Raw genomic sequence first — 24,551 nt, 5'->3', positions numbered from 1 at the left:
TGTGTACCTGATGTTCACAGAGGACAGAATGTATTGGATCTCTTGGAACTAGAGTTATGTATGGTCGTGAGCCACCCTGTGGGTGCTGAGAACTGAACTTGGTCCTCTGCAAGAGCAACAAGTACTCTTAACTGCTGAGTCACCTCTCTATCCCCAGTTGAACCATTTTTATAAGTTTCTCTCTTTTTCCTCCTCCTCCTTCTCCTCCTCCTCTTTTATTTCTCTCCTTCCTCAGTTCATCCTTTTAAAAGTTTATAGTTTGGGATTGAACCCCATGGTCTCACACTGAGCTATAACCTAAGCCTTTAAGATTTCTTTTTTTTTTTTTTCTTTCTTGAGATCAGGTATTCCTATGTAGCTCAGACTGGTTTTGAATTACAAATTCTAGGATTACAGGTACACATCCCTTCATATAGCTTGAACGCTTTAGTTATCATCCAATGTGAGTGTGTGTGTGTGAGTGTGTGTGTGTTTTAATATAAATGCAAGCAGATGCCGATGTTGCTTTAATTCCTTTCCTTTTATTTTATAGCTTATGGATATGGTATGTCTCTGTGTGTATGTATGTTTATAACATGTCATAAAAGATTATATACTTTACATATAATTTTGTTCCCTGATAGGAAAGTTTTCCACATTGCTGCATTGAGAGAACTCCTTTAGTTTTCACATCTGTGTAGTTTCCCACTGGGCAGGTATAAAGTGTTTATATCATCATCCTATTGCATTTGACTTGTCTTTATACTTTTCTGTTACAAAGAAAAATCTTCTTAGTGCATGTTTGTTATGACTTTTTTACATTTCAGCTTGCTTCTATCCTTTATTCCTTGGGATTACATTTCTAATTAAAGACCATTTCAGCCTGGCAGAGTGGTATGTGCCTGTGTTCCCAGCTACTTGGGAGGTTGAGACAAGAGGATTACTTGAGCTCTGGTATTAGAAGCTAGCCTAGGCAACATGGGGATGGCCCTGTTGAAGGCAGTAAGGGAGGGAGGAAGGGAAGGAGGGAAGAAGGTGGAGAGATCATTTTTTGGGCATACTGGATTTCTGTCCACACGATGGAACTACTGTTTCTGCAGGTTTTTAGTAGTTTTCCACTTGAGTGCAGTGGAATCTCATCCGTTCTAACCAATATAATATCCCATTGTATAGATTTGGGCCTAAACTTATACAATCAATCTTTTTTGAGGGCCATTTATGGTTTTCCTACCTTTTGACATTTAAAAAGAGTTGTAGTGATTTTTTTTTTTTTTTTGCCCAGGTTTTCAAGTATAATATTATTTCTGAGAAGAATCTTTGGGTCAAAGCTTAAATATATATATATATATATATATATATATATATATATATATATATATATATTTAATTTTAATGTATTCCTAATTCAAATGGAATTACACTGCTTTCCCTTTTCCACCCTCTTTTGATAGCATTCTCTGGGTATCATTTAGAAGTAAGACCCAAATGTGGTTGCTTATGTCTTCAGTCCTAGCACTTGGAAGGCTGAGGCAGGAGGATTGTCTTAAGTTTTTATGCTAGCTTGGTCTCAAATCATACGACGAAACAAAGCTTTGTTAACTTTCAAGAGAAAAATCATACTTAAGGTTTTAATCTGAAGTTCTTTGATGGTTATTGTTTCTGTATATTTATTTGGAAATCTTTTATTATTATTTTCCCCTATTTTTATATTAATGGCATTGTAATTTGTCATTTTCTTATTGATATGAAGAAATTAATCCTTTTATGGTTGATTTGTTGAAAATATTTTCTCTGCTGACATTTAAAGTTTGTTCTATATATTTAGTATTTTGACTATAATACAGCATGAGAAAGTTGTCTGGTCTTGTCTTATTGGTATGTTAGGTGCCAATTTCTGGGTATTTTCCCCCTTAGAGTTGGGAAAATTTCTGCTATGATTTTATTGAAAATAATATGCTATGCCTTGAACTTGAAGTTCTTCTTTTCTTGTGCCTAGATTTGGCTTTTAAATTATGTTCCACATATCTCGAATGTTCTATTCATGCTCTATTACTTGATCTATCTTTGATATTGTCTGAATATTCCAATTCCCCCACCCTGTTTTCAGGCTTCAATAATCTGTCTTCCTCTTGATACAGTCTGCTGATCGGTCTCTCCAACTTATATTGAGATGTTCATTTCCAGTTTTTCAGTTTGGATTTTTTTCTAGTATTTTAGAAAACATATGTATGTATTTATGTCTGTACATACATTATGTACACACAAGGACAGCTGTCAACAGTGGTCACAACCCCACGGAGCTGGAGGTACAGGAAGGTTTAGGCTGCTGGCCTGGGTGTTGGGAACTGAACTGTCTCTGTCTTAACTTCTGAGCCATCTCTAGCTATTCAGGGTTTCTCTTTATTAAATTATTATAATATTAATTTATTACATGCTGTATTGACTTCCTCATGTTCTTTGTTTCTTTTTATTCTCTCTCAGTCAATCCCTGAGTTTGTGTTCTGTTTGATTTCCTTGAATATATTTATAATTATTCTTTTGAATTCTTTCCTGGGATTTCATCTAATTTACTTTGTAGGCCATCCTATGGAATTAGTAATTTTTGTTGGAGTCAGGTTGTATTTATTTTACACAGTCTTTATGTTGTTTTATTTTACACTGGGTTTTGTTATCTTGCCAGTGGAAGTGTTTGCTGTGCTCAAGAGAAGGGGTTGGGCTTCAGTCACTGAGGTGTCCCTGAGGTGTCCCTGATGTGTCACTTTTGTCTGCTAGGGTGGCTCAGTCCCAGACTTTTGCAGAGTTGAACATGAGCTCCCCAGACAATGCCTGTCAAAGGGAAGGCTCACTATGAAATTGCAACAAAACACAATCCTTTAGACATTAGTTATTTTAGGAAGTAGGAAACATGAATAGTACTCTGCACACATGAGCTGTGGGTGTGAGTAGGAAGGGAAAAATCAGAGTAAGACTAGTAGTGTTTGTGCTTAGGTTAGGTAAGGAAGGGTGAGGGAGGAAATACAAGTATGTGAATACCAGGGGCAGATAGGGAACTAACTGGGAAGGAGATGAGGCAACGCCCATCAGCTGCATTGTTTGGCTGCGTCTCACACCCACACCCCTTTTACCATGTGACCATTCAGATAGTAAGTACAATGTGCTGTTCCTGCAGATGCTCATGTGTTCCCCATTCCAGGGGCTGTGTCCTCAGATTCTATGGTTGAGCTGCTCTGGGGTGTGGAGTTACCTGTGGCCTTTGGCATCGGGATTCTGAGTAATTTCCCCAGCTGTGTGTGTCCCTTATGAATGACCTCATCTTTTCCTTCTTCTGTCTTAGCTATTCACGGAACCACACCTTTGACACATACATTGGGCAGGGCTATGTGATTCCTGGGATGGATGAAGGCTTACTTGGTGTCTGCATTGGAGAGAGGCGAAGGATTGTGGTTCCTCCTCACCTGGGCTATGGAGAAGAAGGCAGAGGTGTGTATTGCTCGCTCTCCTTACTAACTGGCTACTTCCACACTGCTCAGCTCAGTACTTCTAGACACAAAACAGGGAGTCTAAATCCAGCAGAAAACTCTGTCCCACTGATGTTTTTCATTTCTAGAGCTGTTGGTTTGCAACAGCTTCCCATCCCCATATCCCTTTTCTTTCTGACCAATGTAAAATCTGTGTCACTAATGAAAGAATTGCACGGTGAATTCTACCTTGTTTTACCAAGTCTTAATATTTTACTATATATGTTGTCTTAGTCAGGGTTTCTATTCCTGCACAAACATCATGACCAAGAAGCAAGTTGGGGAGGAAAGGGTTTATTCGGCTTACACTTCCATATTGCTGTTCATCACCAAAGGAAGTCAGGACTGGAACTCAAGCAGGTCAGAAAGCAGGAGCTGATGTAGAGGCCATGGAGGGATGTTCTTTACTGGCTTGCCTCCCCTGGCTTGCTCAGCCTGCTCTCTTATAGAACCCAAGACTACCAGCCCAGAGATGGTCCCACCCACAAGGGGCCTTTCCCCCTTGATCACTAATTGAGAAAATGCCTTACAGTTGGATCTCATGGAGGCATCTCCTCAACTGAAGCTCCTTTCTCTGTGGTAACTCCAGCTGTGTCAAGTTGACACAAAACTAGCCAGTATAATTGACCCCTTGTCAACTTGACACACAAACACATCACTAGTAAGCCTCAACCCTTACATTCTTACTCATCCCCAAGATCTAAATAACTTTAAAAGTCCCACAGTCTTTACATATTCTTAAAATTTCAATCTCTTTAAAATATCCATCTCTTTTAAAATTCAAAGTCTTTTTACAATTAAAAGTCTCTTAACTGTGGGCTCCACTAAAACAGTTTTTTCCTTCAAGAGGGAAAATATCAGGGCATAGTCACAATCAAAAGCAAAAATCAATCTCCAACCGTCCAATGTCTGGGATCCAACTCACGATCTTCTGGGCTCCTCCAAGGGCTTGGGTCACTTCTCCAGCCATGCCCTTTGTAGCACACGAGTCGTCCTCTAGGCTCCAGATGCCTGTACTCCACTGCTGCTGCTGCTCTTTGTGGTCATCTCATGGTACTGGCATCTCCAAAACACTGCGTGAATACCCTTCAGTCCTGGGCCTTCAATTGCAACTGAGGCTGCACCTTCGCCAATGGCCTTCCATGCCCTCTCACAGTGCTGAGCCTCAGCTGCTCTGCATGACCCCTTCATGCCTTCAAAACCAGTACCACCTGGGTGACCCTTACATATTATCAAGTCCCGCTGCAGCAGGAGTGCAACCTTGGCTATCTCCGGAACACAGCCTCTTTGTACTTTCAGAAAACACTTCCCAGAAGATGTCACCTCAATGATGCTGGTCTCTTTTTAATCACCGATAATTTCTTAGCTCCAGCTAACCAGCATCAATAGTCCCAGTAATGCAAAATTTTTGCTTTAGTAGTTCTGGTATCTTGTTAATCACAGCTGATTCTTCAGCCCCAGCTAACCAGAACTACAGAATCTTCACAATCAAAACAGCAATGACCCTGAAAAGAGTCTTTAATTTTCCCTCTGAAATTTCACAAGCCAGGCCTCCATCTTCTGAACTGTTCTCAACATATCTTCCAAGCTCCTACAAAACATCTGACAGAGCTCTTAACAATGAATGGATATTCAAGCCCAACGTTCCAAAGTCCTTCCACAGTCCTCCCCAAAACATGGTCAGGTTGACACAGGAATACCCCACTCCTGGTACCAATTTGTCTTAGTCAGGGTTTCTATTCCTGTACAAACATCATGACCAAGAAGCAAGTTGGGGAGGAAAGGGTTTATTCGGCTTACACTTCCATACTGCTGTTCATCACCAAAGGAAGTCAGGACTGGAACTCAAGCAGGTCAGAAAGCAGGAGCTGATGCAAAGGCCATGGAGGGATGTTCTTTACTGGCTTGCCTCCCCTGGCTTGCTCAGCCTGCTCTCTTATAGAACCCAAGACTACCAGCCCAGAAATGGTCCCACCCAAAAGGGGCCTTTCCCCCTTGATCTCTAATTGAGAAAATGACTCCAGCTGTGTCAAGTTGACACAAAACTAGCCAGTATATATGTTAAATAATTTTTATGTTAATTTTACATGTATGAATATTTTCCCTGCATGTATGTAAGGGTACTGAGGGTGTGTAGTGTCTGAAGAGGCCAGAAGAGGACACTGGATCCCTTGGAACTGGAGTCACAGACAGTTGTGAGCTGCTGTGTGGGTGCTGGGAGCTGAACCTTGGTTCCTCTGGAAGAGCAGCCAGTGTTCTTTACTGATGAACCATCTTTCCAGCCCCAACATTTACTGTATTTTAGCTGCCTTTGTATCTCTTTATTTATTTTAATTAAGGTGGTTGAAAGTAAGTGTAACTTCACCCCCTTTTGTTTTTTATTTTCACATTAAGAAATCCCCCCTCCTTTAGCTGTACAATTCAGCAACATTAGTAAATGTAATGAGTTTTGTAGTAATCACCTTAATCCTCTGAACACTTTTGTCACCTTAAGAGAAAACTATCTTTAAAAGGTTGTAGAAAGAGCTCAGTGTGGTGGAACAGGCCTGCAGTCCCAACACTATGGAGGTGGAAGCAGAAGAGTCAGGAAACCAAGGTCATTGTTGGCTACATAAAGAATTTGAGGCTAGCCTGAGCTAAATGGGACCTTGTTTCAAAAACAAAACAAAACAAATAAAAACAAACAAACAATGGACAAAACAGATGCAAATAATATCTGTTAGCTTTAGGAGTTAAAAAAAACAAACAAACTAGAATGATAAATAATACCTCCAAGTCTCCCTAAATCACACCACCAGAAGTTAATGCTACTGAGTAAGCACAGCACATCAAAAATGTCCGTGTATCTGTGAATATATGCTTATTAAAAATGTATTTAAAACTTCCATGATATTAAAAAAAAAGAAAGAGGTATTTGCTGGTGTGATTAAGGACCTTGAAGCAGGAATAGTGTTCCCATTATCCAGATGGCCCTGAGATGCTTTGAGGGTCTTTGAAGGAGTCAGGATGTTAGCTCTGGGAGAAGGTAATACACTTCATTTAGACTGAGGAAGGGACCATGGTCATGATGCAGATTGCCTTTGGTCAGGGGAAACAAAAGGAGCACACCCTGCCAGTGCCTTTAAACTATGTCCCTGCTGACTTCCAGAACTGTGTCTGTTTGCTTGTCTTCTTCCTACCTTGTCCTGTTACCTCCCACCGATTCTGTATCTCCCCCTTCCCTTCCCTTCCCTTCCCTTCCCTTCCCTTCCCTTCCCTTCCCTTCCCTTCCCTTCCCTTCCCTTCCCTTCCCTTCCCTTCCCTTCCCTTCCCTTCCCTTCCCTTCCCTTCCCTCCCCTCCCCTCCCCTCCCCTCCCCTCCCCTCCCCTCCCCTCCCCTCCCCTCCCCTCCCCTCCCCTCCCCTCCCCTGGGCACAGAACTTAGGGCCCTGTATATCCTAGGCAAGTGTGCTTTACTACTGGGCTTCATCCTTAGCCCAGTTTTTGTGGTTTCAAGCCCCTAAATTTGTAGTAAATTTTTATTCCAGTGGTAGATATTTCTGTACTTTTGGATATGTGTGTAGGGTTTGTGTGTAAGTTAAAAAGAAATGTATGTACTAAGTATAGGGTACTTGCCTATATCTGTGGCTTTAGGAAGGTGGAGGCAGGGCAATTGAAAGTTGAAGACCAGCCTGGGCTACATAGGGTAGGCCCTTTCTCAAAGACAGAGAAGAAAAATAAAGAAGTCCCTACTATCTTATTCCTACTGAAAACGAGGTCACCTTCTCATCATAGTGTGCTGTACTTCCTCTCTTCACCCAGTTTGTGTGAACAGTTTTATATGTCACATATAAAATTTTGCTTGTACGTCTAGCTTTTAGTAGCCAAGCCATCTCTCCAGCCTATCAATGATATTTTTTAATAGCTGCATAGTATTTAATATTTAAAACTATTTTTCCATTATTTTTTTCTCTTGAATTATTTTTTTGCTGACGTGCTTAGATTTTCTTAGGAAAATTTGATAATGGTCATTGACATAGTTTTATATTCCTTTTGCTACTGGAATTCTAACTGATCTTATTGGCTGAATATGCTCACTTTGTCTACCCTCTTCTGATTTCTATTCACATAAAATGTGGATCTTGGGAATTTTTTTCCTGGAGGTTTCCTCAGAGAGGATCCAAGACACATCAATCTTATTAGAAACTAGAGGGTACAACTGAGAAGTGGCTTTTCCTCTCTGATTTAAATTTCTGGTTTTCTGGACCATAAAAGCTTAAGGAGTATGAGCTGGAGCCAGGTGTGGTAATGCATGCTGTGATCTTAGTACTCAGAGGCAGAGGCAGGGGGCAGGGGGCAGGGGGCAGGGGGCAGGGGGCAGGGGGCAGGGGGCAGGGGGCAGGAGGCTATGGAGTTTAAGGCCATCTTCCCTGCCATAGTTATGATCTATTGCTGTGATAAGGCATTAATGACCAAGGCAACTCTAGAAGAGTTTATTTGGGGCTTACAGTTTCAGAGGGTTGTAGTCCATTATGACAGTGCAAAGGCATGATGCCATGAACAGCTAAGAGCTTAGATCTGTAAGTAGGAGGCACTAAGGACTAACTAGGAATATCATGGACCTTTGAGACCTTAAAGACTGCCTCTTGTACATCTTCCAACAAGTCCATACCTCCTAATCCATCTCAAACACTTTCACCCACTGGGGACCAAATATTTAAACCATTAAACTTAACTAAGTAATAACTTTGAGGCCAACCTGGGCTACAAGAGACCCTCTCCTAAAAAAGAAAGGAGAGAGAAACCAATGTCTAGGGAGAGAGGAAGAAAGAGGAGGAGGAAAAAGAAAAGAAAAGAATAGAGAAGAAAAGAAAAGAAAAAAGATGAGGTATTTATGCAGTGGTAAAATATTTGCATAGCATCTATGAGGCTCTGGCTTCATTCCTCAGTAATGAAATGAATGAATGGATGGATGGATGGATGGACAATGAAATGAATAAATGAATAAATATGTAAAATAGTCTTTGCTTTGTGTCCTGTTTAGAGTTTTATAATTTTTTTTTTCTGATTTTTTGAGACAGGGTTTCTCTGTGTAGCCCTGGCTATCCTGGAACTCACTCTGTAAACCAGGCTGGCCTCGAACTCAGAAATCAGCCTGCCTTTGCCTCCCAAGTGCTGGTATTAAAGGTGTGCACCACCATCGCCCGGCTGTTTAGAGTTTTGATGCTACTGTTTTATACTGTGCCAGGTTTTAGTTCTGGCCAACCGTACAGAGGTGGATAGTTTCTGAGCATTCTTATTTCATTATGACTTGAAGAATAATCCTTCCTGCCTTTAAAACAACACAACACAAAACAAAACAAAAACACACTGATAAAAACCATTTGTTTAAAGTTTTTTTTTTTTCCTTTTGGCTGTCCATCAAGTATGAGACTGAGCTCCACACAGAATTAAATGGTGCTTTGGGAAATATCCGAAGAGACTGCTCCATCCTGAATCCCACGTTATAGTAGGGGAGGGCTCCTCTGGGTTAGCATGCAGTGGCTTTTGGGAGGGTTACATAGGACTTCATGGTGATCCCTGGAGCACTGGCCTAGAAACAGGTGAGGAAGCAGATACGCTTAGCTTGTGGCTTCCTTTCAGCACACTGGAGTGCCAGGCACTAACAGGATCTCTGTAAAATCTATGGCAACAGTGACCCTCTCGTGGTGGTCACAGACTCTGCCGACATTTTGTTTTGTTGAAGCTGTTTCACCTCTAGGGTTAGTAAAAGCAGAATAAGACTTCCAGATGTTCTGGTTTTCTCTGCCACCTGGCATGTTCTGTGAGGACAGCTCAGGAATTTAGATTCTTATGTGTGTTTACGTGTTGAGGGGTGGGTCTCTTGTTATAGAAGTGAACTTCCCTGTGGTTTTCTATTCTCCCAAACTGTCTTTTCCATACTTTTTAGAAGAGAGTGAGGAAAATAATTGCTATTTTACCCACTTGTATCTGGGACTGTATGTGTGTGTTGTTGTATATGTGTATGGGCATGCATACCTACTAGATGTTGCATGTGTTGTATATGTGTGTGCACATGTGCATGGAGGTTGTATATATGCATTTGTTATATATGTGTGAGCATTGTTGGCTGGAGGATCCTGTCTTTAAAAAAAAATAAAAAGAATGGAAGGAAGGAAGGAAGGAAGGAAGGAAGGAAAAGTGGATGGTGCCCATATGAACATACACAGAAGAAAGGGTTACTATAATCACTGTTCAGATAAGAGAACAAGACCTACAAAAGTGGAACAATTTGCTTAAGGCCACAGAATGGAGCCACAATTAGACCCAAAGCTTTATTACGAGTCTGTATCATAGGGTAAGTCCCCATTTTCCAATGAATTGCTGGTTTCCTTATGTAGTGAATTGAGAACTCAAACCAGAACTTCCAGAGAGCTTGAGGGCAAATTAGTGAGGACCAGGAAGTGGGAGAGTTTTCTTCACAGCCAGGCTGCCAGCAGCCTTTTGTGTCTGCCTTGCTGGCCCCTTTTGGGCTCAAGACTCTGTCTTGTGTTCAAGCTCCGTTCTCTGCTTTTATAGGCTAACAGACTCCATTTGCTGGTCCATCAAAGATGCATTGAGTAATCTGAAGCCCGTATTCTGCTTAGGTGTTGGGATTCTATCAGGAAACAAGAGAAGCAATAACTCTGCCCACGCACAGCCTGGATCCTCACTGATGGGCACACTAGCATGCTTGTCTTTGCATTAACAAGGCACCTGGGAGACTGAGCCACATTAACTTCCTAGAAGCTGACAAGCCAGCCTGGAGTTAATATGGTACTCACTGAGTGGGTGTGCATCTGTTCTCAGCTCATCAAGATGTTTGTGTCAAAGATGTTGACTTAGTCATCAGCAGAGTGCTTGGTGAGCTGGTGGCAGATCCCAGTAATGCGCTGGTCTGGAATTAATTCCATTTTCTCCTGTAGCAGCAGACCCTGTTTCCCAAGGGGTCATTTTATTCATCTTAATCAAGTTTAGTATCTGCCTACTTAGGCATCTAGGTCTGAGAAAGGTTAAGTTAATCACATGCCATTAACATAATCATCCTTTCTCTTGTTTTTTTCACACAGTGTACCTCTGACTGGCCTGAAGTCACTTTGTAGACCAGGCTGATCTAGAAATTACAGAGATCCACCTGCCCCTGCATCCTGAGTTCTGGGATTAAAGTCATGAGCCACCATGCCCAGCCATAGTTTTTTTAAATAGTCACCTAGGAAAAACATTTCCTGGTCCCTCTCAAGCTCAGAGGTTCTTGAACATTGGAGCAGATGAGAATTACTTAGTACAGGGTGTTGTGTGGCAGCGGGCCAGGTCTGGGCATTTTCACCTGAATCCAGACTTGAGGGTCAGGCACTGACATTTCTAATTTTAATTTTTGAGACAGTGTCTCTCTATATAGCCCACGATAACTCTGGAACTCAACCATCAGTCTCCCTACCACTGCAGAAACTATTTTAAAGTCTCTCTCTCTCTCTGTATGCACGTCTCTTTCTCTCTTTTTCCTGTGTTTTAATGAATATTCTTTTTAAAATTAAATTTATTTATTTATTCACTTTACAACCCAATATCAGCCCTTCCTCTCCTCCTAGTACTTCCTCATGCAAGTCCTTCCCCCCATTCCTCTTACAAGGGGTAGTTCCCCCCCCCCCCCATGCCATCCCTCATCCTCACTCCCCACTCCCCTCCACCTCACATCCCCCACCCTCACTTCCCACCTTTTTATCCTCCCCAACCTTCCCACCCAGCATATTAAGTCGATGCCGGAGTAGGTACACCCTCTCCCACTGAGGCCAGACAAAGTTGTCCACTTAGGGGTGTGAGATCTGCAGACAGGTAGGTGACAGGCTCAGGGACAACTCCTGCTCCAGTTGTTTGGGATACCTGCATGAAGTCCAAGCTGCTCATCTGCTACATATGTGCAGGGGGCCTGGTTCCTGCCCATGCTTGCTGTTTGGTTGTTTGTTGGGGCCGACCTGCAGCTCTCATGTCTGGGTTCGAGCCTGGGAGGCATTTTGGAACTGAAAGAAAAGAGGGAATCTAGGCGGGTAGAGAGAGAAATGGAGCCAAGACAGTATTCTGATCAAGACTCCAATTTTTAATGGCGGACACGCTTTATAAAGGAGAGGGGAAGCCCATTCCCACCAAATCATCCTTGGAGCCCAGCTGCAGGTGACCACGTGTAGGCTCCGGAATAGCTAGGCCGACTCCCAGCAGGTAGCTGCAGTGGCAGAGGCAGAACAATAGAGTGATCCAGGGAGGCAGGCTCCACCCTAGGTGATCTCCTTAGTGGTAAGCAAAGTCAAGGTCTGACTCAGCCTGCTTCAGGCTCGTGGGGGGAGGTTACAGTTGTTCATTCCCTGGGAGCCCCAAGGGTCCAGTTTAGTTGACTCTGTTGGTTTTCCTGTGGAGTCCCTGTCCTCTTTGGGTCCCTCAATCTTTCTCCCAACTCTTCCATAAGAGTTCCCAAACTTTATCTACTGTTTGAATGTGAGTCTCTGCATCTCTTTTGATTGGCTGTGGGGTGGAGCCTCTCAGAAGAGAGTTACGTTAGGTTTTTGTCTGCAAGCATAATGGAGTATCATTAATAGAGTCAGGGACTGGTTCTTGCCGTATGGGATGGGTCTCAATTTAAGGTTGTCATTGATTACCCATCCCCTCAGTCTCCTCTCTTTGTTCCTGCACATCTTGTAGGCAGGACACATTTTGGGTGGAAGGCTTTGTGGGTGGGTTGTTGTCCTTAACCTTCCTGGCTACAGGAAGTGGCCACCTTAGAATCCATGTCCCTATTGCTAGGAATCTCAGCTAGAGTTCCCCTTACATGCTCTGGGGCCTTTCAGCCCATCTCTTTCTGCCCATCGCAGATCTCTGGCACATCCTAGAGATTGCCCCTGCCTCCCAGCCAATCTTCCTTCTCTCTCCCTTGCTCTCCCTACATATTATCAACCCCCATTCCGCTCCCACTTTCCCTCTTCCATTGACACAGAAAGAGATAATAGTTGAGGGAAAGCAGAGGAGTGAGGTTCATCCTGAGTAGTCACGTTGGGAAGAGAAACAGATCAAGAAGTCTGAGAACCCCCTCCCATGGGTCCATGGTTCAGTGGCTCTGTCATGAGGCTGAGGTTGAGGTATAGGAGGGCAGGAGGTTTGTGTAACTAAGCAGGCCTGGTCAAAGTGTGTGGCTCTGCCCATCACTGACTTATAACTGTCTTGCCTCTCCCTAAAGGCGATTTATCTATCATTATTAACTTTATCAGTAGCTGATGAGGGGTCAGTTTGGAAGAGCCGCTCTGGGTAGAAAGCTGATTCAGGGATCTTTTATACCAGGACGTGATCTGGAGGTTTGTAGTCTACACAATAAGTCCCTGTCTTTTAAAAAAAAATGTAAAAATGTTGATGATGTGAAAGTTAAAAAAAAAATCAAATAATGTAATTTGCCATCTTTGCAGTATATAAAAATCAAAACCAAACCAAACCAACCCCCAACCAGTCCCAAAAGGTATATACCCAGAGAGACACTGCCTCAGAACGACAAATTAAAAGCAAAGCGTCAGGGCCTGATCCTCCTTCTGAGACATTCCCAGTGGTCTCAGGCTTGTTTGGATTCAGGTAAAAATGCAGACACCTGGCCCGCTGCTGCTCAACCCTCTGTAAGGGATAAGTAATTCTTAACTGTACCAACATTCAAGAACCTCTGAGTCTGAGAAGGACCTGGGTGGGTCGCTGTATTCCTTACCAGACCCACCTGCTGGTCCTGGGGAGGCGAGTGTACTGTGGTGGGCGTGTTCATTGATTCCCTGGGTCTTGCCTTTAGGGAGCATTCCTGGCTCAGCTGTGCTGGTGTTCGACATCCACGTGATTGACTTTCACAACCCTTCGGATTCCATCAGCATCACTTCCCACTACAAGCCTCCAGACTGCTCGGTGCTGAGTAAGAAGGGGGATTACCTCAAATACCACTACAATGCCTCACTCCTGGATGGGACTCTGCTGGACTCCACGTAAGGGTATCTGGGAACCAGATGTGGAGGGAACCTTTGGTAGTACTTCCCACTGTGATGCTGGGTGGGAGTTGTTTGGTCCAACCCTCCGTATTGTGTAGTGCAAGCCTTCTCTGTGCTCAGCGCATTATTAAGGAGTTTCCTGCCACAGATCTTCCCTGCTCTAGACTGTTTCTTATCTGGCAGAACTCTCTTTCTCAGTCAGATCTATATTTAATAACTAAACCCTTGGAGTCAGATGCAGGGACAAACACCCATAATTCCAGTGCTTAGGAAGCTGCAAAAGGAGACAGAAAGCCAGAGGCAAACATGGATACATAGTGAGAGATACATAGTAAGAACCGGTGTCAAGGTCTGCTACAGGGGCTCTGCTTTCTTTGTCCTAGACAGTTTCAGCGCTGCGTCCCACCCTGCACAGGTTGCTTGGCCTCTTGGCTTTTGTCCCCACTTATATGTCCTTCCTGTTTTCAAACACATCCTGGGAGGAAACTCCTCCTGCTTCTAAAGTCGCCTAACTCTCCCCCCCCCCCCCCCCGCAGCCTTAAGTTACTTTTGTGTCTGTTATGATCTGAATATTTTAGAGATACCTGATTTCTTATTCGTAGTTTTTCCTATTTCTTATTCATAGTTTTCCCCAGAGTATCTGTAGCACTAAAGGATCATATAATAAATGTTAGTTGATAGAAATAAACCTGAAAATCATAAAAAATAATGTAAAAACAAGTTTGCTTCCTGTGACTCCGAGTCTCAAGTGTGTCTGGAAATTGAATCAGTCTTCTCTGGGAAAGAGTCATTTTCAGACTTTATATTTTTGTCTAAGAACATCCACTGATGGGCTGAGCCTGATTTAGGTGTCTGAGTCCAGAGTTGGAGAGCTGATTGTCCCGGAGCCTCTCCTTTACCGGTCACTTTGCCCTCTAGCTCGGAGTCTGGCTTTGGACTATGAGGTCCTGCAAGCGGTGGCACATTCAGTGTTATTTCATCAAAATCCAAAACCCTCTTATTATTAGAAGTACTATTTTATGCACCTCTAAAACCACAGAAGTTTTGCCCAGTCAGTCAGTCATAATCACAGAGATGTTAAAACGTGGAGGGAAAGATAGCACATTTTAGGATTGTAACCTTAGGGGCCCTGATTCACAGAGAGGCTTAACAACAGACCTTGCAGAGCGATCCCAGCCACTGGGTGTGAGAAGTATTCAGAGGCAGTGGGAAGGATGAGAGAGCTCATGCATGTGAAAATGGCCCAGCAGTCAGCGCTCCTGTCTCTGTTCTGCTGCTCAGACCAAGAATGGGGAAATGGGGCTGGGAGACAAAGAAATTCCTTCTTGTCTGTGTAGGATACACATGTCTGAGAGGCAGAGATCAGATGTCCTGCCCTCTGATATGTTTGGTGGAGTCACCGTCTTCTTATGGAGCAGGAGCCACAGGATGCAGGGAACCTTCTTTTTAAGATAAACCTTAAGATAAAATTGCTAAATGATAAAGAGAGTCATTTGTTTTACCTGTAAATCCACAGACAAGAGCAGTGGCCACACATCCTTGCTGGTCTTTGTGTGTGTGTGTAAGATTCCAAATAAAGGAATTATGGGAAGGATGGTAGGCACCCACCTTCTTGGTGCCACCTCAAACCCTACCTGGGTACAATCAACACAACCAGTTCACTGGTGTGGGTGCTTGTCATCAAGGCAAGGGGTAGCTGCTTCTCTTATCTACTGCTGTGATGAAACACCATAACCAAAGCAAGTTGGGGAGGAAAGGATTTATTTGACTTACACTTCCATATCACTGTTCATCATCGAAGGAAGTCCAGACAGGAACTCAGACAGGGCAGGAACCTGGAGGCAGGAGCTGATGCAGAGACCATTTGAGGACAACTCTGCGGGTATTCAGGCAGGGAAGTAAACCACAAAGAGATGACGATGAAAACTTGGTTCAGAATGACTTCATCAACCCGGATCAAGACTTCAGGGAGTCTAATACCAGAGGGTTTATTCAAAACAAATTTAAACACAGTATAATTTGGAGAAAAGTTTCTTGGTGTCATACAATCCCTGCTGCACAAGGAGGTGTAACTACATTGAAACTTAACTCAGGAACTTGTCATTTCTTCCAAGAAGTTGGGTTTTAGAGGTATGCTCCCTGGACTAGCTTAAGGGCCTAGGATGGGCTGTAGCCTGCTCTCAGTCATACAGATAATGTAGAGGTTATTTGGGCTATTAACCACCTCTGGTCATGGTTGTGGGAGCTTGGGGGAACCTCTGGCTATAAAGGTCATTTAGATAATTAGCCACCTCTGGTCGTGGTTGTATGAATTTGATATGGCCTGGCCCAACAGATAACACAGGTCACCAGGCTGTTTAATCACTTCCAGGTCCCAGCTTTCTGGAAAAACAGGTTATGTCCTTACCTTTGAAAGACAATTTGTGTGCTTAACATTCCTGGGTTCCCTGGAGATCTATGGGTGCAAGGATGTTCATGGTCCCAACAGTCGTTGGTGGATTGGTGCTGCTTATTGGCTTGGTCTCCCATGACTTGCTCAGTCTGCTTTCTTAAAGAACCCAGGACCACCTGCCCAGGATGATATATCCCTCAATGGGCTGGGCCCACTCCTGTCAATCCCTAATTAAGAAAATGCCTTAGGATGGATCATAGGGCCCCCAATGGAGGAGCTAGAGAAAGTAACCAAGGAGCTAAAGGGGTCTGCAACCCTATAGGTGGAACAACAATATGAACTAACCAGTACCTCCCGGAGCTCGTGCCTCTAGCTGCATATGTATCAGAAGATGGCCTAGTCAGCCATCAGTGGAAAGAGAGGCCCATTGGTCTTGAAAACTTTATATGCCTTAGTACAGAGGAACGCCAGGGCCAAGATGTGGGAATGGGTGGGTAGGGGAGTGTGTGTGGGGGGAGGGCATGGGGGGACTTTTGGGATAGCATTGGAAATGTAAATGAAGAAAATACCTAAATAAAAAAAAAAGAAAGAAAATGCCTTACAGGCTTGTCTGGGGCTGGCTCTTACTGAGACACTTTCTTAACTGAGGCTCCCTCTTCTCCAGTGACTCTAGCTTGTGTCAAGTTGGCTGTAAAACTTGCCAGCATAATGCTGCTTTTAGGAGATGTGGAAATTTCAAAGGTCCCGGGGCAAGGAGCCAGGAAGCAGGAAACCTGGGGTCAGGGTTGGAAGAATGCAAGGCAAGAGGATGGTGTTTGCACATCTCATAAAATAAGTAAATAAACAAAAATAAAAGACTCCCAAGAAAAGTAGCAATGGAATTGTTTGCTTAGAGGATCTTATTAATGTCTGTGTATTTCAACTGGGTGTTTGTTATCACGTAAGCAAGGTCTTGAGTATTCTGTGAGACTCAGGGATCTGTACTATTCCAGCTGGGACCTGGAGAGGCTTGACAGCCAGTAGGTCAGAGGTGGCTCCTACACAGGCCTCTCCTGAGGACATCCTGTGCTGGTGGTGTTTGTCTGTGTCATTTTCTCCCTAAGTAGGATAAGCATATTGTCATCTTGGGCTTGCTGAGCCCTGAACATCAGGGAGCCTGTGGAGGCTGGGAGGTCCCTGGGGACTGTAACCTTAAGGAGATATCTGCTCCTTGTCACCACCTGGTGATGGGCACCGAGGAATGGCAGGATATTTCTTCCTTGGCAATGAAGAGCATAATAGCTGTCATTTTGCCATTTGGGAAGTGGTAGATTTTTTAGTCATGGCTGAGGCTATGGGGCCAGCTGCTTTCCCCATGTCTCCAGGATCCCTGAACTTTGTGGTTAATGAAATTCTCATCCGGATCAGCACCCTCCACTCTTTCTTTGCTTTCCAATATGTTAAACATATTTATTATTGACTATTATTATCTCTACGTTCTGGACAAAGAAACCAAAGATACATTTCCCAGGTCAAATGAAGAAGCATAACCAGGATGCTTGTGCTCTTAATGGCCAGGCCATCTCTCTAGTGCCAGAACCAGGATTCTAACTCAGGCCTTTAATCTAAAATCCTGAGCCTGGTGCTTGGCTGCAATGCTAGCACTTTAGAGTCTGAGGAAGGAGGATCAGGAGTTTCAGGTCATCTTGGTTATAAAATTATTTCGAGACCACCCTGGGCTACATAGTGACTGAAAATAAATCAGTACTATACAAATAATCTACTCCTTGGAGACACTGTAGAATACCAGGAATGCGCCCATGTAGTTCACTGTTCCCACTTTATATTTTCCAGATCTCCCGTGGGATCCCTCATGGCAGTAAGGCTCAATGCCAGCATGCCCCTGTACTGTGAATTGTTCCTTTTGTCTTGATTTTTATGTCTTTGCCAGGTTAGAAGCAGGCAGGCAGGTTGTCTTGCAGTTCGTCCTGCCGTGAGTCTGTCAGCCATTTCTTCATCAGAACTATACATCTTTCACAGAACACCCTCTGCCACCACTGATAGGTACCTGTTTCCTTTCTTTTCCAGGTGGAATTTAGGCAAAACTTATAACATTGTGTTGGGGTCTGGACAAGTCGTGCTGGGGATGGACATGGGTCTCAGAGAGATGTGCGTGGGAGAGAAGCGGACTGTGATCATCCCGCCCCACCTGGGCTATGGAGAAGCTGGTGTGGGTGAGTGAGTGAAGGTGTTCAGGAGTGCTGGGAAAGTCACCAGCTGAATGCATGGGTCACAAGTAAAGCCACAGTATGCTGCTTCCATGTAGAACTGAAGGGTTCTGTTTGGGTTCTGTTTGTTTGCTTTTTAATTAAGAAAACTTAAGGAGTTTTGAGCATTTTTTTAAGTTAAAGACCATGTAAATTTTGTTCAAATACCCATTGCACTGTCCCCGACTTCTCGAGAAAGAGCCAGCTCCAAGACTACACCACTGGTGTGCAGGTTCATCTGGCCAGGCCCTAGGGGAGGACTTTGGGTGGTCTGGGGTTAGGCTGCCTGCTTCTTTGGAACTGTTTCCTGGGCCAGGCAGGGTGCTACAGGCCATTGCTGTGCACTGCTCTGGAGCCTGTGAGTCAGCCAAGAAGATGCTGTAAGGCACAGGTTGCTTTTGAGTTCTGGGAATGTCAGCCTCTGCATCCCTGCAGTGGTGATATTTTACTGTATTTCTTTGTGATTCCAGAATACCCCTTCATGGTGTTGTCACACTGCTGACAGTTGGCAGCATGGGGCACCAGTTTGTAAATGTGATTGGCATGCTGGGGTGATTTCGTTTTGTTTTATGAAAAACTTTAAAAACTATATTGCTTACTGGCTCTCCTCTCATTTATTCCCAGAAAAAAAAAAAGTCTCAAACAATATGTCTGTATTCTTTAAGACTTTTATTAGGGCATATTATTATATCATATAGTAAATATAAAATTTAATTTAGTGGAAAAGCTTATGCTTGCTATGTATGAGGCCCTGGGTTTAATCTCAAGCACTGAAAATGAATGAATTTCAAAATATATATATATATATATATATATATATATATATATATATATATAGTCATATACTTATAGTGCTTCTTTTGAGTCTTATTGTGTATACTGACTTTGAATTGAAAATAATTTTCAGGCATTGTTTATTGCCCTTAAAGTTCTGCTATTGAATTTATAAAATTCTATAATTGGGGCTGGGAGACAGCTCAGTGATAGGGTGCTTGCTGAACATGTGCGAGGCTTGATCTCTGACACCTCATCTGGTGGCTTTGGAATGTTTTGTTTTTATAAAAAAAAGTACAGTAAGGAATACTTTTTTGTCTACGCTTGTTACTTTTGGTTTTCTGAAGCAACATTTTACTATGTAGCCCAGGCTGGCCCCAAGCTTTCAATCTTCTTGCCTCAACCTCCCAAGTGCCAGGATTATAGACATGGGCCAACATACCTGGCCTAACAATTGCATTTTGTCAATTCTACATAAACACATAATCGATTCATTTATGTATGTGCATGCTTGTGTGGGTCACGTGTGTTTTTGAGTGCATATGTGTGCATGTGTGGGACCAGAGGCAATTCTATGTGTCTTTCCCTAGGAGACATCCACCCTGCTGTTTGAAACTGGGTGTCACACTGGTTTATGTGAGCTAGACTGGCTGGGCAGCACGGCCCAGGGATCTGTCTGTCTCTGCCTCTTTTCCCATGCTGGAATTAGGAGTGTGTGCTGCAATATCTGGCTTAAATGTTTTATTTAACTTGCATATGTGTGTGTGTGTGTATACTCATGTGCTTCCTGCTACATGCTATGGTGTATATGTGGAAGTCAGAGGCCAAATTTTGGATTAAGTTTTCCCCTACCATGCGGGTCCTCCTGGAGATTTTACTCAGGCCCTTAAGTTTAGTGGGAAACACCTTTTTTTGCTGAGCCATTTTTGCCTGCCCGTGCCTGATATGGGCAGTGGGAACTAAACTCAGGCCCTCTCTCCAGCCTCTACATTTAATTTACATGTAAATTAAGACCCAGGTTTCATGAAACAGCCATCTTTGCTGGATGGAATATTCAGGGACCTAGTTTATTTTATTCCTTAAAAAGAGAAAAAAGTATCCTCTTTTAAGGAGCTAAGAAGTAAAAGCACTGGAAAGATGTATTAAGGCGATATGAAATAATTATATAATAGCATATAATAATTATTCATGACTTCATTAGGCACGAGTACCAGCTGGGAACTAGTAGCTTCTTGGGTATGGTGGCTGAAGGCTGGGAGGAGAGCGCAGGTCCCAACCACCAGCCTGCGTTTAACACTGTGTTCCTTCTACCTTGTTGAATAGATGGAGAGGTCCCTGGCAGTGCCGTCCTAGTGTTTGACATCGAACTGCTGGAGCTTGTGTCTGGCCTTCCGGAGGGGTACATGTTCATATGGAATGGTGAAGTGTCTCCTAACCTCTTTGAAGAAATCGACAGGGATGGCAATGGGGAAGTCCTCCTGGAGGAGGTAAATGGCCTTTGTAGGAGGGTCTGTTGTTCAGGGGCCTTCTAGGGGCAGGGATCCATTCAGTGTGCCAAGGATAGAGCTGGCCATGCAGATCTCTGGTAATGGTGCTAACTAGCACATGTGTTTTACACATATCATCACGTGAAGGAACAGGGCTCCTGAGAGGTGTAGGGAATGTCTCAAATGCACAGATCTGGATTCAGTTTCTAGTCACTGGGTGTTCACTGTTTCTCCACGGTTTTCAGCTCCACCTCCACAACAGCCCTGTGAACAGCATTCAGAAGTTTTAGAAGAACTTGCAGAGAGTAATTGCCCCAGGTCTCAGCTTCCCCGGGTTTGAGCTGGGCCACAGCTTCTTAGTGGAGCTGAGCAGTAGCAGTCTGTTGTGCTGTCACTGTACACGGAGTTAGAGCTCAGCTCACACCCATCTGCTAACTCACGCATATCTCCAGTCTTACCCCTTTGTCTTCCTACACCATCAGCTTTTCCTAGACCTGGAACGTTCCTTTGAGTATCATGAATGGTTTTGGTTGGTTTTTCTCTATTCTCCTTTGTGTTTGAGACCTAGTCCAGTGTGTTGCCAAGGCTGTCCTTGAACTCATGATCCTCTTGTTTCAACCCCCCATCCCACATTTTCATGACCAGTACAGTTATTTCATGTCATCTTGATATGTCTTCCCAGTGTTTTCATTTCTTTGCTCCTTTTATAGCAAAACCTCAAGAGACTTGTCCTACAGTCCTCTCCCGCTCCTGATTTTGTTTGTATATATATTTTTAAGATTTGTTCTTTTGTTTTGAGATGAGGTTTTGCTCTGTAGCTGAGGCTGGTCTTGAACTCACTGTCTTCCTGCCTCAACCTCCTGACTGCTGGAAATATAGGTAGGCACCATTGTGCCTAGCTTTATTTTGCCTTTTGGAGATAGTTACTTCCTCTCTTGCCCAGGCTAACCCTAAATATTTGAGTTCAAACCATCTTCCTTCCAAGCAGCTGGGACTTGAGCTTTCCACCATGACCAGTCCTTTGTTCTTTCTATGTGTGGATGTTTTGCCTGCATAAATATCTGCTCTAGGCTTATTTCCACTTTGCATTCTAGTGACCTGCTTTACATCTTCAGTAACTGAACCTCGATCCTAGTCCTAGCCCCACCCTAAGGCTGCCTCACCCTGAGCTTCTCCATGAGTCTGCCATAGCTCCTTGCTTCTCACAACCCGCAGAGGCCCATCTCCAAAGCCTCCCTATGGCTGTTGGGGCCCTCTCCATCTGCTTGCTGCCACCTCCTCACCAGCTACTCTCTTTGCTGGTGTGGTCCATCACACGTGTTCTGAGAATGCATGAGGCAGGCTTCCACCCTCTGAACCAACTGTTCTTCATGCTTAGACTAGACTCAGAAAACTGGCTCATTCCCCGACTTTCTTCAAGTCTTTGCACACAAGTCTACTCTGACCACTAAATTTATGTTTCAACTTGCCCTCCCAAGTTAACCTTACCTTGTTTTCTCTACCTTCCCTCTCTCTCTTGGTGGAACAGTCTATTTTATAATTTTAGGTATAGTTTACTTACTATATTCATGTAGAACGTCAATATTGCAAGAGCAGCTTTGTTTGTGCTTTATCTCATGCCTTTAGAATGATGCTCGGCACATGGTGGCTGGTTTTTATCATGAATGAATGAATGAATGAATGAGTGAATGAGTGTGTAGGTATAACACTGTTCTGGAGAGGTCAACCTCAGGTCCGAAGCTAAAGCTGTTCTGGTGGCTGAAGCCTATTGGATACCTTGATCCCAAGGGCTCTTGAAGTCCTCTAGTCAAGGGATTTAAGAACGTTTCAATAGTATTTTCGTTTTAAAAGCATGTGTGTGGGAATATGCGCATGTACATATCAGGCGCCTGAGGAACCCAGAAGAGAGCATCAGATTCCCCTGGGGCTGGAGGTGCAGGTGGTTATGAACTATCCAACCTGAGTCCTGGCGCTAAGCGCTCTTAACTGCTTATCCGTCTCTCCAGTCTGTAGTCCGGGGAATTTTCATCTGCATCTAAGAAATCCAGGCCATGTTCTCAAGAACAACTTGGTTTGCAAGTGTGGACTCTTATTTTTCAGTACCCCGCCGCCATTACCCATCCTCATGCCATAGTATTTCAGGCTTGGTTCTGCATGCCCAGTTCTGCTGTTCTCACATTTGTCCTGTCCCCTTTCCAGTTCTCAGAGTACATTCATGCCCAAGTGGCAACAGGCAAAGGGAAGCTGGCTCCTGGTTTTAATGCTGAAATGATCGTGAAGAATATGTTCACCAACCAGGACCGGAATGGAGATGGGAAGGTCACGGCTGAGGAATTTAAACTGAAGGATCAGGAAGCCAAACATGATGAACTGTAAGCCTGACACGGATCAGTGTGTGCCAAGGCGTGCATAACACCAAGCGACCTGTCGTGGCGGAGCATGCTGTCAAGGTGTGAAGATTTCTAGGAAGGTTTGAGAGTAGCCAGAATTAGGTGGGCCATGTAGTACCTGGTGCAGACAGTGGGGGTGGCTGATGCCCATGGTGAGAACTTGGGTGGATTTCCAGTGACAGTAAAGAGAATCTGTATATAGTGCCTTGGCATGGGAAAGTCTGTAGCACCAATTGCATTTGTGAGTCTTCTGGGAGGTTGTGTTAATAAAGGAAAATTATTTCATAGAAGATGTAGCTGTCATGGAGGAAACAGAAGAAGTACCCAGGTGTCTACCTAAAGAAACGATTTGTTTTAAAAGTGTTGCTGGTGTCTTAAAAAAAGTTCACCATGGGCAGAAAGATAAAAGGCACACATGTTCCAGCAAGAGTCCTTGACAGTAGCCATTGCTCTTCTCAGTGTTCTGTACAAGCTCTGGTGATACCAGGCCCTGTGCTACAGCCACCCTGTCACCTTCCCTACAAATCTCCATTTTCATGTTTTCCAGTTCACTCTCTACACTGGCAGCCCTCCAATTGGTAGTGTCTGTCACTTAAAGGTTAACAGGAGTCTCCTGGACAGGAAAAACACAGACCAAATGGAAGCTGTCTTAGCCCATGAGTAGAGGATTTGACCTGCATTTTCTACATAGGATTGACTTTCTCTTTCTCCACTCTTCCTTTGGGGAGATACATAATGGCTGGGTCTCACTGGTCGGCCAACAGAAAATTTTACTGTGACTAAAGTTGATGTGTTATCCCAACAAATGAAGGTGACACTTTCTGCCCCCCTGCCTCAATTTGTGTCTTGGAAGGCAATTTGAGGTCTCCTGCTGTAGAAAAGGCTAGCCCATTCCCACACCATGTGGTAGCTATGCTCCTACCTTATGTCCTTAGAAACCAATGATGTTGGCACTCACTCTGACGTAATCAGGACGTTTCCATTTGAAATGGCATTTTTTTTTTTTTTTTTACAAAGTTAAACTGTTTTGTACTGATGTTGCCCTGAGATAGTTCATGCAAATGCTGTGCACTCATTCAGTGGAATATAGTTGGAAAACTGACTTTTTTCTGATATAAAATGTTGAATCATATCATCTGGCTTTATGGTATTTTATTTGAAGGTTCAGAGGATCTTATGAGAATGCACTGTGTGGTTGAAGTCCCCTTGACAAAAACTTGGCAGGACAGCAGAGCATTGTGCAGGGCAATGGGGCATCTGGGTGGGGGTGGGAGGGAGCTGGTACTGGCAGGAAACTCACTAGATAATCTCATAGAAAGGGCTATTTACAGGTATGGGCAGGGCTTAGGGGAGCAGAAAATGCTGAGATACTGTGAAGATAGGGTTGCTTAGTAATAGCTGGAAGCTGTTTGCCACTCCTGGGTCTCAGTGAATTTAAGGTGAATCAGCTGGAGCAGAGCTGCCTGAATGTGTGTATTGAGGCGACTAGTTACACACAGAGCATGGCTGGCATTGCAGTCTAGTGAAGAATAAGAGATAGCATCTCTTCTCATCTTCCTGTCTGCTGCCTACCATTGGCTCCCAGCAGGTGAACCCCAACCTAAGCCAGACAGAAAAGACTGCAGGGACTGTGTCTCCCCAGGTTGGCCTCACAAAATATGCAATTTGTGAAGAATGAAGTTTGGGGAGACCCTGGGTCACAGAGCGACTTAGGTGGAGGAGCATGCAGAAGGCTATGCAAGTTGTC

General features: G+C 43.8%; 1 protein-coding gene across 1 annotated transcript in view; it reads left to right on the top strand.

The window, feature by feature from the left end:
* Positions 1-23,947, top strand: part of Fkbp9 (FKBP prolyl isomerase 9) — a 48,612-nt gene extending 24,665 nt beyond the window's left edge. Inside the window, exons 6-10 of the mRNA XM_021164364.3 lie at positions 3,314-3,459; positions 13,326-13,512; positions 17,975-18,120; positions 20,251-20,414; positions 22,614-23,947. Coding sequence (XP_021020023.1) covers positions 3,314-3,459; positions 13,326-13,512; positions 17,975-18,120; positions 20,251-20,414; positions 22,614-22,790 — 820 coding nt within the window. The 3' untranslated portion in view covers positions 22,791-23,947. The remainder of the gene's footprint in view (positions 1-3,313; positions 3,460-13,325; positions 13,513-17,974; positions 18,121-20,250; positions 20,415-22,613) is intronic.
* Positions 23,948-24,551: the final 604 nt, after the last annotated feature.

The sequence above is a fragment of the Mus caroli genome, unplaced genomic scaffold (assembly GCF_978045245.1).
Source record: "Mus caroli unplaced genomic scaffold, Mus_caroli_1 scaffold_7, whole genome shotgun sequence".
In the NCBI taxonomy this organism is placed as follows: Eukaryota; Metazoa; Chordata; class Mammalia; order Rodentia; family Muridae; genus Mus; species Mus caroli.
This window is presented reverse-complemented; position numbering and strand designations above follow the sequence as displayed.